General features: G+C 45.9%; 1 protein-coding gene across 1 annotated transcript in view; it reads left to right on the forward strand.

Moving 5' to 3' along the window:
- Nucleotides 1–15,808, forward strand: part of BTBD11 (BTB (POZ) domain containing 11) — a 289,580-nt gene that overhangs the window by 177,603 nt on the left and 96,169 nt on the right. The window contains exon 3 of the mRNA XM_012644708.1: nucleotides 12,021–12,225. Within this exon, the coding sequence (XP_012500162.1) occupies nucleotides 12,021–12,225 (205 nt within the window). The remainder of the gene's footprint in view (nucleotides 1–12,020; nucleotides 12,226–15,808) is intronic.

Raw genomic sequence — 15,808 nt, forward strand, 5'->3', positions numbered from 1 at the left:
CCCAGCTACTCGGGAGGCTGAGACAGGAGGATCGCTTGAGCCCAGGAGTTTGAGGTTGCTGTGAGCTAGGATGATGCCACGGCACTCTAGCCCGGGTAACAGAGTGAGACTCTGCTTCAAAAAAAAAAACAAAAAAAAAACAATGTATTGTTAGGTGCTTTTCACAGTGCCTGGCACAGCTGTTACTATTATTAATAATAATAGTTTCCCACTGCTGGATGCTACAGAGAGGACTCTGGAGAGGACAGACTGGCTTAGCTCAAAGGCTTCTCCCAGCTCTAGGAGTCTCTGGTTCTTTGATTCTTTGGCCAAGCATCCCGCAGTTTCGCTGTCCTCTCAATCCAGTGATCACAGTATGGCCTGCTATTTACAGGAAAGCTCCTTGGCCCTCACAGGCCCTGAGCCTAGTATAGGGAGCTGCCTAGAGTCCAGGCAACTGCACTGTTCCAGAGAGGGAATTCACTCTGGGCCACCCCCTGGGACTCAAACCGCCCCAGCATGGCACCATTTTGTGAGCAAAGTCACCACCAACCTATATCTTGCCATGGGGCCTGACAGCCCCTGCATTTCCACATCCTTGGGACCCAGCTGACAACCCCCTACATCCACCCAGAGGGCTGCAACATTGCAACACCAGCTGGAGCCAGTGGGGTAGCCACATCACCGGCACCCAAACCCACTCAGAACTCTATACCCTGGGGAACAGGCAGTCCTGAACATCAGGGAGGCTGCTTCCAGGACAGACAGAGCCAAAATATGCACAACCCAGAACGTGAGAGCTATTTCCCCTGAGCTGCTGTTGATAATGACCTCGTCCCTTCCAGCAGTCCTGCACATGTCACCCATGGACCTGAGGACCAGGACCTGGCCACCAACATCATTGCCTGTATGCACTGGCCAGCGGCCTAAAGATCAGCCCATTTAAAGCCCACTGCTGCCACTGCCAGCACCCACATGCACCATACAGGGGCCTGAGGACCTGTCTGAGTAGAGCCTGCTACCTCCAATGCCCAGTGAATCCCTGCTTTCAGCAGTGAGACCACTGTGCACCTTTGCATGCCATTTAGGAGCCCAAATACTGGCCTGCCAAGCCTACTGCCACCACCACCAGTGCCTGTGTGTGTCCCTCAGGGTCCCAAGGACCAGCTCACTCAGCATCCCTGTCCCCAGCAAAGCCATACCACAGCCTTCACAAACAAGCACAGCTTAAGTCACTGAGGAACTTGCAGACACTGCCGATGTTGACTATAGCTGAAGAAATCATACAGAGACTATACTACTGCACCCAAAGCACTTATCCAACCAACACTATAGATAGATCTACAGAAAAAAGTCTTTCCCAATGAAAGGTACTCCATAAAATTAGAAGAAGCAGCTATTACACCAGATGCACGGATATCAACATGAGGATATAAGAAACATGAAAATGCAATGAAACATGACACCTCCAAAGGAAACAGTAATTCTCCAGTAACAGACCCCCAAAGAAAAGGAAATCTATAAAATGCCTGAAAAGGAATTCAAAATAATGCTCTTAAGGAAACTCAGCAAGATACAAGAGAACACAGGTAGAGAGTACAAAGAAATCAGGAAAACAATTCATGATCTGATAAGAAATTAAACAGAGATGAATATAAAAAGAACCAAACAGAAATCCTAGAACTGAAGGATTCAATGAATGAAATAAAAAATAAAATCGAGAGCTTCAACAGTAGACGGGTCAAGCAGAAAAATTTCTGAAATTGAAGACAGGTCTTTTGAAATGATCCACTCAGACAAATAAAAGAATGCAGAATAAAAAAGAATTAAGAAATCCTGTGTGACATATGGAGCATGATTAAGCAAACAAATATTTGCATTTTGGGAGTTCCAGAAAGGGAACAGATGGGAAAAGACATAGAAAACCTATTTAATGAAATAATGGCCGAAAGCTTTCCAAGTCTTGTGAGTTATATATACACTCAGATACAGGAAGCTCAAAGATCTCCAAATGGATTCAACCCAAAAAGGTCTTCTTTGAGGCACATTATAGTCACACTGTCAAAAGTCAAAGACAGAGAAGTCTTAAAACAGCAAGAGAAAAGCATCAAGTTACATAAAAGGGAGTTTCCATCAGACTAGCAGCAGATTTCTCAGCAGAAACCTTACAAGCCGGGAGAGAATGGTATGATATATTCAAAATGCTGAAAGAAAAAAACTGCTCTCCAAGACAATTATACCAAACAAAGCTACCTTTCAGAAATTAAGGAGAAATACAATCTTTCCAGGATAAGCAAAAATTAAGGGAATTCCTCACCACTAGACCTGCTTAAGGGAGTCCTGCATCTGGAAGCAAAAAGATCATATCTACCATCATGAAAACACACAAAAGTATAAAACTCACTTATAAAGCAAATGCACAAATGAGAAAGAGAAAGCAATCAAATGTTATTACTACAGAAAACTACCAAACCTCAAAGATAATAAGAAAGGAAGAAAGGAACAAAGAATATACAAACAATCAGAAAGCAATTAACAAAAAGACAGGAGTAAGTCCTCAACTATCAATAACAACCTTAAATGTAGACAGTTTAAATACCTCAATTAAAAGATACAGACTTTGCTTGATGACTTGAGATATAGGAAAAGAAAAGAAAAAAAAGAGAGAGACTGCGTGAAAGGATAAAAGAAAGAGAGACCCAACTATATGTTGTCTACAAGAAACTCAGTGTACCTGTAAAGACACATACAAACTGAAAGTGAATGGATGGAGAAAGGTATTCCACACAAACAAAAACCAAACACATGTAGGAGTAACTATATTTATATCAGACTAAATAGACTTTAAGTAAAAAAAAAAACAAACAGAAAAAGAGACAATGTAGGTCATTATATAATGACAAAAGAATCAATTCAGCAGAGGCTATAACAATTATAAATATGCCTAACACTGGAGAACCCAGATGTAGAAAGAAAATATAATTAGAGCTAAAGGGAGAGATTGGCTGAAATACAATAATAGTAAGGGGCTTCAACACTCCACTTTGAGGAAGGGACAGATCATCCAGACAGAAAATCAATAAGAAAACATCAGAATTAAACTGTACTCTAGACCAAGTGGACTTAACAGACATTTACAAAACATTTTATCCAAATGCTGTGTAATACACATTTTTCTCAACAGCTCATGGAACATTCTGCAGTTTAGACCATATGTTAGGTCACAAAATAAGTCTTAACAACTTTTAAAAAATCAAAACCATGTCAAATATCTTCTTATACCACAAAGGAATAAAGTTAGAAATCAATAACAAGAGGAACTTTGGAAACTGTACAAATACATGGAAATTAAACAACGTACTCTTAAACAACCAATGGGTCAATGAAGAAATTAAAAAGGAAAGTAAAGAGCTGGGCATAGTGACACATGGCTATAGTCCCAGCTACTCAGGAGGCTGAGACAGTAGGATTGCTGGAGCCCAGAAGTCCAAGGCTGTAGTGCACTATAATTGCACCTGTGAATAGCCACTGCACTAGCCTGGGCAACATAACAAGACCCTGTCTCTTAAAGAAAAATTTAAAAATTTCTTAAGTCAAATGAAAATAAAAACACAACATACCAAAAACAATGGGATACAGCAAAAGAAGTGCTAAGAAAAAAGTGTATAGCAATAAACACTTGCATCCAAAATAAAAAAAATAGAAAGGGTTTAAATAAACAACCTAACAATGCACCTCAAGGAACTAGAAAAGCAAGAACAAACCAAACCCAAAATTAGTAGAAGGAAAGAATTATAAAGATCAAAATCAGAAATAAATAAAATTGAGACAAAAAAATACAGAAGATCAACAAAATGAAAAAGTTGATTTTTTAAAAAGATTAGCAAAATTGACAAACCTGTAGCTAGACTAAGAAATAAAGAGAGAAGACCCAAATAAATCAGAGACAAAAAAGGAGGCATTGCACCTGATACCACAGAAATACAAAGGATCATTAGAGACTATTATGAGCAACTATACTTAACAGACAAAAGCGGAAAGCCTTTTGTCTAAGAACTGGAACAGGACAAGGATGCCCACTTTCACCACTCTTACTCAACATAGTAAGTGGGAGTTTTAACCAGAGCAGTTAGGCAAGAGAACGAAATAAAGGGCATCCAAATTGGAAAAGAACAAGTCAAATTGTCCCTCTTTATAGACAGCATGATCTCACATGTGGAAAAACCTAAATATTTCAACAAAAGACCTCTTAGAACTGATAAATGAATTCAGTACAGTTGCAGGATACAAAATCAACATGCATTTCTATACGCCAGTAACAAACTAGTCAAAAAAGAAATCAATCCCATTACGACAGCTACCAAAATATTACCTAGGAATAAATTTAACCAAGGAAATGAAAGCTCTCTACAATGAAAACTATAAAACACTGATGAAAGAAATTCAAGAGAACACAAAAAAGGGAAAGACATCCCATGCTTGTGGATTAGAAGAATTAATATCGTTAAAATTACCATGCTACCAAAAGCAATCTACAGAGTCAATGCAATCCCTATCAAAATACCAATGACATCTTAAAAGAAATAAAAAAACAATCCTAAGATTTGTATGGAACCACAAAAGACCCCAAATAGCCAAAGCAATCCTGAGCAAAAAGAGAAGGCATCACACTCCTAACTTCAAAATATACTACAAAGCTATAGAAACCAAAACAGCATGGTATTGGTATAAAAACAGACACATAGACCAATGGAACAGAATAGAGAACCCAGAGATAAACCCATATTTACACCCAACTGTTTTTCGACAAAGGCACCAAGAACATACATTGGGGGAAAGACATCCTTTTCAATAAATGGTGCTGGGAAAACCTGGCTATCCATATACAGAATAATGAAACTTGACCTCTGTCTCTCACCATATACACAAGTCAACTCAAAATGGATTAAAGACTTAGATGTAAGAACTAAAACTATAAAACTACAAGAAGAACACATAGGGAAACACTTCAGCACATGGGTCTAGGCAAAGATTTTATGAGTAAGACTTCAAAAGCATAGGCAGAAAAACCTCAAAAATAGACGAATGTGACTATATCGAACTAACTTCTGCACAGCAAAGGAAACAATCAACAGATTGAAGAAACAGCCTGCAGAATGGGAGAAAATATTTGTAAACAATTTATCTGACAAGGGACAAATATATCCGGAATATACAAGGAACTCAACAGCAAAAAAACAAATCTGATTTAAAAACGGGCAATGAGCTGAATAGACATTTCTCAAAAGCAGACATACAAATGGCCAACAAGCATATGAAAAACTGTTCGACATCACTAATCATCAAAGAAATGGAAATCAAAACCACAATGAGATATTATCTCACCCCAGTTAGAATGACTATAATGAAAAAGGCAAAAAATAACAAATGTTCGGAGAAAAAGGAACGCTTACATGCTGTTGTTGGGAATGTAAAGTAGTACAGCCACTGTGGGAAATGGTATAGAGGATCCTCAAAAAAACTAAAGGTAGAACTGTCTGATCCAGCAATTGCACTACTGGGTATTTATCCCAGGGAAAGGAAATCAGTATAATGAAGACATAGCCACACCCCCATGTTTATTGCAGCACTGTTTGCAATAGCCGAGATACAGAATCAGCCTACATACCCACCAGCAGATGGATGGATAAAGAAAATGTGGTATATATGAGGGCTGTGCGGAAAAGTTTCCAGCCGTGTAACCATTCTCATTATACTATATTAACAAGGGCTGGATACTTTCCGAACAGCCCTTGTATATATACAGTGGAATACTATTAACCCGTAAAAAATGAATTGTTAACATTCTCGACAACACTGATGAACCTGGAGGATATTATGTTAAATGAATAAATCAGACACAGAAGGATAAATACTGTGTGATCTCACTCACATGTGGGAGCCCACAGGAGTAGAGAGTAAACTCATGGTTACTAGAGGCTGGGAAGGGTGGTGGGGAGGGGAGAATAGGGAAAAGTTGGTTAACAGATAACAAAATTACAACTAGATTTAGGAGTAAGTGCTAATGTTTTATATCACAATAGGGTGACTGTAGTTAACAGTAGTTTATCGCATATGTTCCAAAAGCCAGAAGAGAGGATTTTGAATGTTCCCAATGCAAAGAGATGATAAATATTTGAGGTGGTGATATACCAGTTACCCTGATTTGATCATGACACATTGTATACATGTATCAAGATATTGCTCTGTACCTATAAACGTGTACAGTTATTACATGTCAATTAAAAGGGAAAAAGTGGAACTGCTTCTCAGTTCTGTTTGGAACTTCTGATGGAAGCCTGTCCTGCGTTGCTCCCCCCACCCTCCCTTGCCCACTGCAGGGTGTCTGCACACAACTTTCCTCCTGGAGGACAGCGAGCATCCACACGGCTCAGTTAACGGGGAGCTCAAGTCCTTCAAGCCACTGCTCTCTAGAGCGAGGGATGCCAGGTCCTACCTCGGATCTGGCCAACCCTGGAGCTTCGCAGACCCTGCCCCCTAAGTGCAGATTCGCAGGAATTCCAGCCTCTCTGCGAAGTTCACTCAGCAGGTTTTCGGAGTCCCCAGGTGGCCTCTGGTGTGTCGCCACCACTTCTGACCTGCTGTGGCTCAGACGGGGGCTGCCCGCAGCGTACATCCTTGGCCTCCCGGGAGCCCGCACGAGCCCGTGTCCGGGTCTGCTTTGGAGGACCCTGACCTCCTAGCCAAGGGCAGTCCTGGGAAGTCTCCAGGCCTTTCCAGAGCCGCTGGCTGTCGGTGCAGCCTCCACGGCACGTGTAGCTCTCCCCTACCCCAAGAATGCCCACCAGGAATGCCACTACCGACAGATGCCGGCGGAAGGCGAGCTGAGCTGTTCTGCCAGAACTCTGGGGGTGCGGAAGCTGCTTGGGATCTCTGGGGGCCTCGCTGTGTCGGTGCTGCCGCTCATGGATGGCCCCCTCCCTTGGCCCTCACAGGGCAGCGTGGCGTGGTGGGGAAGGCTGTGCCCTCCAGGGCCCAGTGGCAGCAGCATGCCACCCAGTGCCCAGATCTCGCGCCCACCGGTGGTGTGATTTCGGTCAGATTGGCTCTCTGTGCCTCACTTTCCCCGCCTGTAAGGTGGATATGCAACGAGACCTGCCTCACTGGGCCACTTAGAGGGGTGTAACATGTATACGGTTCTCAGAACGGCCCCGCACCCAGGAAGTGCTAGATGCTGGTTTGCTGTCACCCACCGTAGCCTCAGCCCACGGCCCCGAAGCCGAGCTACCGGGCTCCTCCTCCTTGTCACAGCCTTCGGGGAAAACCTCCCTCAGCTCTGCGCGGGGCCAGGCAGGAAGTCTGATCTGAGAGAGATGAGGCTTCTGTTGATTTCAGAACCAGCTTCCCAGCCTCGATCACTGTTAGTTCTTCTGCCCCCAACAGTGATTTGTCTTCTGAGAGCCTCTTTGGTCACGTATGCAGGTTGACCCACCAGCCACCCTCTCCTCCAGACAGTCACCAACGGGGCGGACTCGGAGAAGCACAAGCCACAAGCTCCACTTCCTCAGCAGAGGCGGACCAAGCCCTGGGCCCTCGCCCATTGAGTCGGCCCCGCTCTGGGACCTGCAGTGGCACAAACTTTGGGAGTCACCTGGGACGTGAGCCTCAGATTCTTCGTCAGAGTTTTTCAAGGGCCATGGCCAGAAGTAGATTCCAGATCTGTGCCTTTCTGGAGGCACTGTGGTGTACGATAAAGAACACAAGCCCTGTGTTATGTGTCCAACTCAAGGGTGAAGTCACAGCCTGCCGGTTGCTGAATGACGCCTGGGCAAGTTGCCTCCTCCCTCGATTTCCCCATCTGTGCAGTGGGTGTAATAATACCCACCCCATGTGGCTCCTATACAAACTAAATCAGAAAATGTGTCTCAATGCCCTGAGACATAGCAGGTGCTCAGCAGGCCATGAGCCCGAGAGAACTGCTTAGTTAGTGCCAATGGTGCAACAGGCATTTCCGCATTTTGCACTTAACCCTCACGGCCCCCTGAGAGCTGAGTATTATTTCCTCACCTGAGAGGTTAAGTGACTGACCCGTGTTTTAAACAGATAAGCAGCGTACTGGGTTCCTGCCTCTGCTGCCTCCTCTTTCTCCACTCTATGTCACTGTCCTCATTGAGAAATTAAAAATATTGTCATTGTGCATGATCCCGCCCCAGACCCCCTGTCTTTGGGTTGTCTTCTAGGTTCCTTATTCTGCCCAGTGATCGGAGCTGCCCCTCACTAGACTGGCCTGGTGTGAATGTCTCCAGGCAGGCCCCCAGCTTCCCTTCCTCCTTCCTCCCAGGGAGTGAGCTCCCTAAAAGATGAGAGTGGAGAGAAAAGGGAAGATGCACCAGGCGGGGATCCAAATGCACCCAAAGGGGAGGCTGGACTGAGCAGCTTTGCAGCGTAGAGTCCTAAAAATGTCAGCCCCAGCATGAAACAGAAAATCAGGTGCCCAGGGGTCTGGGCGCTGGCAAAACTGTCCCTCCATGTCCCCGGCACTCTTGGTCTCGCCATTCAGGAAGGAGGACGAGCAGGCAGGCCATGAGCCCGAGGTAACTGCTTAGTTAGTGCCAATGAGGCTCCAGGAATTTCCACCTTTTAAACTTAACCCTCACGGCCCCCCGAGAGCTGAGTATTATTGCCTCACCTGAGAGGTTAAGTGACTGGCCCGTGTTTTAAACAGATAAGTTGCAGGGCTGGGATTTGACTCTTTCCCCTGACTCCTACATAACTTTGAGCAGTAGTTCTCTGCATTTTCCATCTGCAGGTCCCCTTGGGTCTTCCCTGCCCATCTGCTTCTAAAAGAGAATTTTCTTCCCTGACTCTATTTGTAATTTCTTGTGTGTGTTTTCCAGATGTGGGAAATGGAGAGAGGAGAGGCGGGCTCTGGGCTGGGTGTGGGAAGATGCAGAGAGGTGGAGGGAAGCACACCTCTGTCTTAGTCCATCTGTGCTGCTGTAACAAAATTCCCGAGACTGGGTAATTTATAAAGAACAGAAATTTATTTCCTCGCAGTTCTGGGTGCTGGGAAGTCCAAGATCAAGGTGTTGGAAGGTTCGGGATGGTGTGGTCTGGCTCCCTCTGCTTCCAAGATGGCACCTTGTTGCTGTGTCTTCAGATGGCAGAAGGTGGAAGGGCAGAAGGGGAGCGAGTGAATTCACCTTTTCTCTTTTTGTTCTAGTCCTCAGTTGACTGGATGGTGCCCGCCACATGGGGTGAGGGCAGATCTTCCTTAATCTACTGATTCAAAAGCCAGTCTCTTCCAGAAACACAAACACACCCAGAAACGATGCTTTACCAGCTCTCTGGGTATCCCGTAATCCAGTCACGTCGACTCCTAAAATGAACCATTGCACCCCCTGCTGCCGTCTGCTAACCCCTGTATCTGTTGGGCGGGTGCTGAGCTCAGTGGTTTGGGGTCTGGTGAAGCCTTAGGACTCAGAGAACAAAGAAGTTTCTTTTGACAACTCCTATCAGAAACAGTGGCTGCTTGGAGTCCTGTCTTCAGAAAGATTTTAAGGCTGCATCTATACTTGGTGGAAAAGAGCTCTGCAGACCTTATTCCCGTAGTCGACTGCCCCTAAAGTAGGTGGACAGTCCTCTTGTCAATCATCTTTTGAGGTAGTGGCCCCTCCCTCAGACAGGAAACTGAATGTAGAAGGTGAGTCTTGAGCCTTCAGAGGAGAAACTCATTGCCTCTCATTTTGCCTCACTCCCTTGGGTTGGGATTTCAGGTCAAAGTGTAAAGGTACAGCAGGATGGTGGAGAACAGGTGGGATCTTAAGGCCTGGTTTCCACTGGACAATGAGGACTAGGGGATGGGGAAGACAAGCCCACCCCCCAACCAGGGGCTAGCATGATGTCAGATACTGTGTTAGTCAGGATTCTCCAGAGAAACAGAACCAATAGGGTGTGTGTGTGTGTGTGTGTGTGTGTGTATGTGTGTGTGCGCGCGTAAAAGGAGAGGGGGAGAGAGAGAGATTTATTTTAAGGCCTTGGCTCCTGTGATCGTGGGGGCTGGCAAGTCCAAAGTTAGCCGGGCAGACCAGCAGGCTGGAAATTCTAGTAGGAGTTGATGTTGCAGTCTGGACACGGAATTCCCTCCTCTTTGGGAAACCTCAGTGTTTTCTTTTAAAGCCTTCAACTGATTGCGTGAGGTCTACCACATTAGGGAAGATAATCTGCTTCACTCAAAGTCTGCTGATTTAAATGTTAATCACATCTAAAAACATACCTTCATAGCAACATCTAGACTAATGTTTGACCAAACAGCTGGACACCATAGCCTAGCCAAGTTGACACATAAAATTAACCATTACAGATCTCTTAGGTAAGTGTCCCCCAAAGTGTGCAACACATTCCACAGGATGGGGCAGTGCATTAAACATCATTGACTATAGAGTGATGCTTTTAAATTCATTGTAATCCTAATTACTTTAAGAAGAAAGACTCCATTTGATAGGAGCCCCTAACACCTTCCTAACACTTGTTATTTATAACAAAAGAAAGCAGGAATAGAATTCAGCTAGAAATTAATTGCATTTTTTTTCTCAAATTTACTTTTACAGTGACCTATTTCTGTTAAGTGACATTGATTTTCCATTTATGATAGTGACATAATGTTTCCTTTTTAGATAGATATATTTAAATAAAACAAAAGGGGTCCATTTGAAATTGAGTAAATAATGGTACAGGTGATACTTGGATACAGTTACACTCAGGAAGGTGGCATATAGCCATCCAAGTTTGGGAAACACCATTTTAGCCAAGAGAAGTGAGGGCTTCCAGGCCTAGCCAGCCTCCCCACAGGAAGCTCCTCCCTGTGTGACAACTGGAAACACGCAGATTTTGTTTGATTAAGGAGAAGGCTGGTTTCCTTCTGAGAAAGCAGGAGAATGGTCAAAGTGTTCCCAGGGTCTGCTAGAGCGGAGAAGAGTAAGACAGAGCCCCAGTCCTCAAGGAGCATGGTTAAGTGCATGGATCCTGGAGCCAGACTGCCTGGGTTCAAATCCCGGCTCTACCACTTATGGCTGTGTGAACTTGAGAAGTTATTGAACCTCTTTGGGCCTCCATTTCCTCATCTCTAAAATGGGTTTATAAAGGTGCTTGCTTTGTAGGTATGAATTCAAGTGCTCAGAGCTGTGCCTGGCACAATGTAAGTACCATATAAGAGCGAGTTGCTAGTCTTAGGAAAGACTGACAAGAAAAAAGGCAATTCTAGCGGCACGCTGTGGCTCGTGCCTATAGTCCCAGCTACTCAGGAGGCTGAGGTGGCAGGATCACTTGAGCCCAGGAGTTCAAGACTGCAGCGAGCTATGATCACACCACTTCACTACAGCCTGGCCACAGAGCAAGACCCCATCTCTAGGGGAAAAAAAAAAAAAGAAATAAAAAAGTGAAAAAAAAAATAAATAGGTAATTCTAACACAGCACCGGAAGTGCCTTAATAAGGAAAATGCAGTGTGATGACCAAGTCAGGATGGGGGGGGGGGGCAGTTCCAGGATGGTTTCCTGGAGAAATTAATTTGTAAGCAGATACCTGGATGATTAGTAGGAGTTAGCCTGAAGAAGAAGGGGGAGAGAATGTTCTGGGAAGAAGGAATAGCATATGCATAGGCTCAGAGGCAAGAGAAAGTATAGCCCACTCTTGTGACTACATGCAAAGCAGTATTGGCCACAACATAGGATGTGACGGAGGGTATGTCACAAGGCAAAGGAGGCAGCAAGCAGGAGCCGGGCATGAAAGGCTTGCTGTGCCCTGTTAGAAACACTGGGTCCCAGAAGGGCAGGATTGAAAAGGTCTTGGCAGCCCTCTGCTTGAGATGACACAGTCAGCCCTCGTGTGGTAAATGAATGAATGTGTGACCTGGAAGTCCCATGGGACCACGTCAGTCGAATGAGGGACTCCAAGGATCAGAATCCCTGCAGAGATCTTGGGGTACAGCGTCTCTGCAAGTGTGGACTGCCCGGAGGATCTGAAATCTTCCTTCTGTCCGCAGGTGACCTGGTGTCCCGAGCGATGCATCACCTGCAGCCCCTCAACGCCAAGCACCATGGCAACGGCACCCCCCTGCACCACAAGCAGGGGGCGCTCTACTGGGAGCCCGAGGCCCTGTACACCCTTTGCTACTTCATGCACTGCCCGCAAATGGAATGGGAAAACCCCAACGTGGAGCCTTCCAAAGTCAACCTCCAGGTGGAAAGGTAAGGACCGCTTGGCCTTGCATGGCCAGAGAGGAGCTCCCCTCTGGCCAGCACGGCCCTGTGGTGGGTGGGTACCGCGTCCACCGTGTGGCAGGTGTCAGGGAGGGGAAGGATGCTGGGGGTAACAATAACCCAGTCACCAAAACTTGCCGGAGGGGTCCAGATGGGAACTTTGTGCCATGATGGGGTATCTTAGACCCCTGTGGAGTCTTCGAAATGGGTTTATACAGGGCTGGTTCCGTTCAGGACCAAAATGTCTGGGTCAGGTGAGTGGGTCTGCAAATTCCAGAGGGATAAGGGCCTCTGCAGCACAGCATGGCTTCCCCGTGAAGGCATTCTTGGGGGATGCCCCCTCCTTGGGTGGGAGTTATCTTCCTCTTTCATCCTGGCTGCTCTGGAGCTCTCCGGGGAGACCAGATACACCTGCCCAGCCAGAAGTGGGCCTCTGAGGTGGGCACGAGGCTAGATTATTCTGGGGGGAGGCAGCGCAGCTGTTCTGTGAAGCAGAATCCCGGCAGGGAAGGAAGGAACCAGGAGGACCTCAGCTCTGTCCCTCCACCTGTCAGGGCCTCAGCCTCCCCTTCTGCGAACCAGGGGGCTGAACCAGACAGTCGCTGAGGTTCCCTTCTGTCTGGAGAATCGCAGGATTCTCTGAGGACGGTTTCACCCTTTCGGAGGTTGGGGGGGTGGTCAGAAAGAACCATCAGAGAGGAGCCTACCCGCCTGGAGAGGAGAGGAAGATTCCATCCCCTCTCCCTCCCCACTTGCTTTAGCACCGGTCCAAAGATCATCTCTCCATAGTGTCTCACACATCAGGCCCCTCCTTACTCTAGGGACTCTCGGTGTGACCTCTGTTGATCAGAAACAGTGGCTGAGAGCAGGCTCTGTGATCCACGCTTCCTGAGTTCAAATCCAGGCTCCTCTCATTAAAAGCCTGGGGAAAGCGCCGTAACCTCTCTGTGCCTCAGTTTCTTCATCTGCAAAGTAGGGATGCAAAGAGTAAATCCTTCACAGGGCTGTTTGGAAATTAAATGAACAGTGCCCAGCACATAGTAAGTGCTCAATAAATGTTAGCTTTTATTATTATTGTCATAGATACTATCTGCACTTAGCTGAACCACTCCCAGCTGGGGCTCAATACGGTTTTGCTTTCTGTTACTCAGTGCCGAGCGGATGTGAAAATCTCACTGGGTGCTTTATTTCTGCCAGGATGGATTGGGGCTTAACTGCAACATGGACTAGACAGAGATGGCTTGTTTTTTTTGTTTCTTAGCGTTTTTTTTCTTTAAGAATCCCAAGTTAGCATCAATATCTCAATCCAATCTGGAGTTAACTTAATCAGGGGATCACCATCCAGACCAAATCGTAGGTACCTGTGGGTGTTTTCGTGTGCAAACATGCCCAAAATGGAAAAGGTGGTAAAGTGCCCATGGGCAAAAAATAATCTGTCGGACACACCAAAATTTGCTTCCTCTGAGTGTGAACGCTGAGGGCGGAGAGGATGGAAACTGCTGGCCGCAGCCTGCAGGGTGTCCAGCTCTTCCGCCCCCGGCCCTGGCAGCCTGTGCAAGGCTGCAGTTTCTCTACCCACCCAGCTCACGTCACCTTCAGCTCCTGCTTCTGTGCGGTGGCGCCCCTCCATCTCCAGTCGGACACTGCCTCCGCTGAGCTCCAGAACCTTCTCCCCCAACTCGGCCACCTCCTGGTGTCCACTGTCCAGTCTCTCACTCTCAGGGTGGTTCTCCCCCTCGCGCCTTATCCTCCTCTGCCTCCTGCCTACTGTATCCATAATTATGTGTGTATTTCGATGATTGTTTATTGCCTGTAAGCTTCATGAGGGCAGAGAGCACGTCCGTTCTGGCCATCCCCCAAAACCGAACCCAAACCCCAAAACCAAGGGAAAAAAGAAAAAAACCGGTGAACCAACCAACCGGGGAAAAATTCCAACCGGAAGGCCCAAAAACAACCCAAAAACAAAAACAACAACCTTCCCCCCAAACCCACTGTCCCTCCTTTCTGCACAGTCTCTAAGAATGGTGCCACCATCAACCTGGTCACCTGAGTTAGAAAACTGGGATTTGGCCCCCACTCCTTCCTCTCCCTAACCACCTATAACTGGTCAGCAGGTCTTACTGAGGCTACATCTGCGATATTTTTCTATTCCCTCCTCCCCAGACCACGGGACCACTGCCACGGTGTGGCGCAGGACCCCATTCCTTCTGCTTCAGTTCCCGCGCCTGATGTCTGAATGGTCTCCCTGCATGGGAGCCTTGATGGTCCTCTAACCAGCTCCATCCTGCTCACGGCCACTGGACTGAAACTTCTAAAATCTAAATCTCCTCATGTGACATCCTCCCTGCTCCCGCTGCACACTTGCATGGCCTCCATTACGTTTTCTATTATACGGTGTCCTTTTTTCATTCTCGAATCTATTTCTGGATTCAGAGTGTTGTTGGAGCTGCTGTAAGTCGAACGAGACCCCCTAAAGATTCCAAACCTCCTGGGGCAAGTTTTAAAGGGCACGAGCTGGGGAAGAGAGCAAAGAGAACCTATCGCAGAATTTGCTGGAGTCATTTATCTTATTCTTTCCATTCATCCGTGGTTGAATTTTCCAGAGTCAGCACAAAACACAAAGTGGAACATAACATTTTCAGAGTTCCGTTCACTTTGGTCCTCTGCAAAGCATGTGAATTTGGGAGTCAGACCTTTAGATTTAGATACCAGCTCAGCTTCTTGTATCTCTGAGACCTTGAACATGTTACTTCACCCCTTTGAACCTTCTTTTGTCATCTGTGAAATAAGAATGAGACCATCCTTGTGGGACTGGCGTGACCAATGAATTAGAAATCATAGCTAAGACACCCAGTGCCTTTCCTGAAACAAGGGGAACCCCTGCCCCGCCAAAAGTAGCTTATATTATATATCTTTTTTGAAATCTTAATGCTGTTATCACTGCCCCTACAGAAGAAGCCTGTATATGATTCTTTCTAGAGGAATAGCTATTTCTTCCTGTTTTCTGATGGAATAGGCTTTGGTGTTTAGCATCTGAAAACACATATGGAAGAACTTCAGAGGAGAGAGGGCCTCTAAGTGTTTCAGGCAAGTGTATATTTACACCAGTTCTTTATGAAAATTTCCAAACAAGAATTTCCAGTGGGAGTAAGGACTCTGATTTGGAGTTATTTCTCTCTCTCTCTCTCTCTCTCCGTCTCGCTCATGCTTTTAGTGTTTTCCATTAGACTATAAGCTCTTCAAGAACAGGGGCTGTATAGTATCTGTTTTTGTCCATGCCCAGCAGAGAGCGTGGGAAATAATGGTGAAATATGGATGGTTTTATTCCTCAAACCATCTCTTCTTGACAGAAAAGCCTTTCTTGGCTGAAGTACTTGGAAGTTGGCCTATGTGCGCCATTTTACTGTTTCATGTGGGCACAGCTTTCAACTTGCTGCATTTGTTTTGGATAGTTTTATTTTTCGTTGTGGGATGTTAAAGAAGCTCAGTGCCAGTGTGAGATTTCTGTAGTCTAAGTTTTTCCAGAACTTCGGCTAGTATTTCTTGAACTTTTAAAATTTTTCAGGTACCT

This window comes from Propithecus coquereli, unplaced genomic scaffold, assembly GCF_000956105.1.
Source record: "Propithecus coquereli isolate 6110/MARCELLA unplaced genomic scaffold, Pcoq_1.0 Scaffold218, whole genome shotgun sequence".
NCBI lineage: Eukaryota > Metazoa > Chordata > Mammalia > Primates > Indriidae > Propithecus > Propithecus coquereli.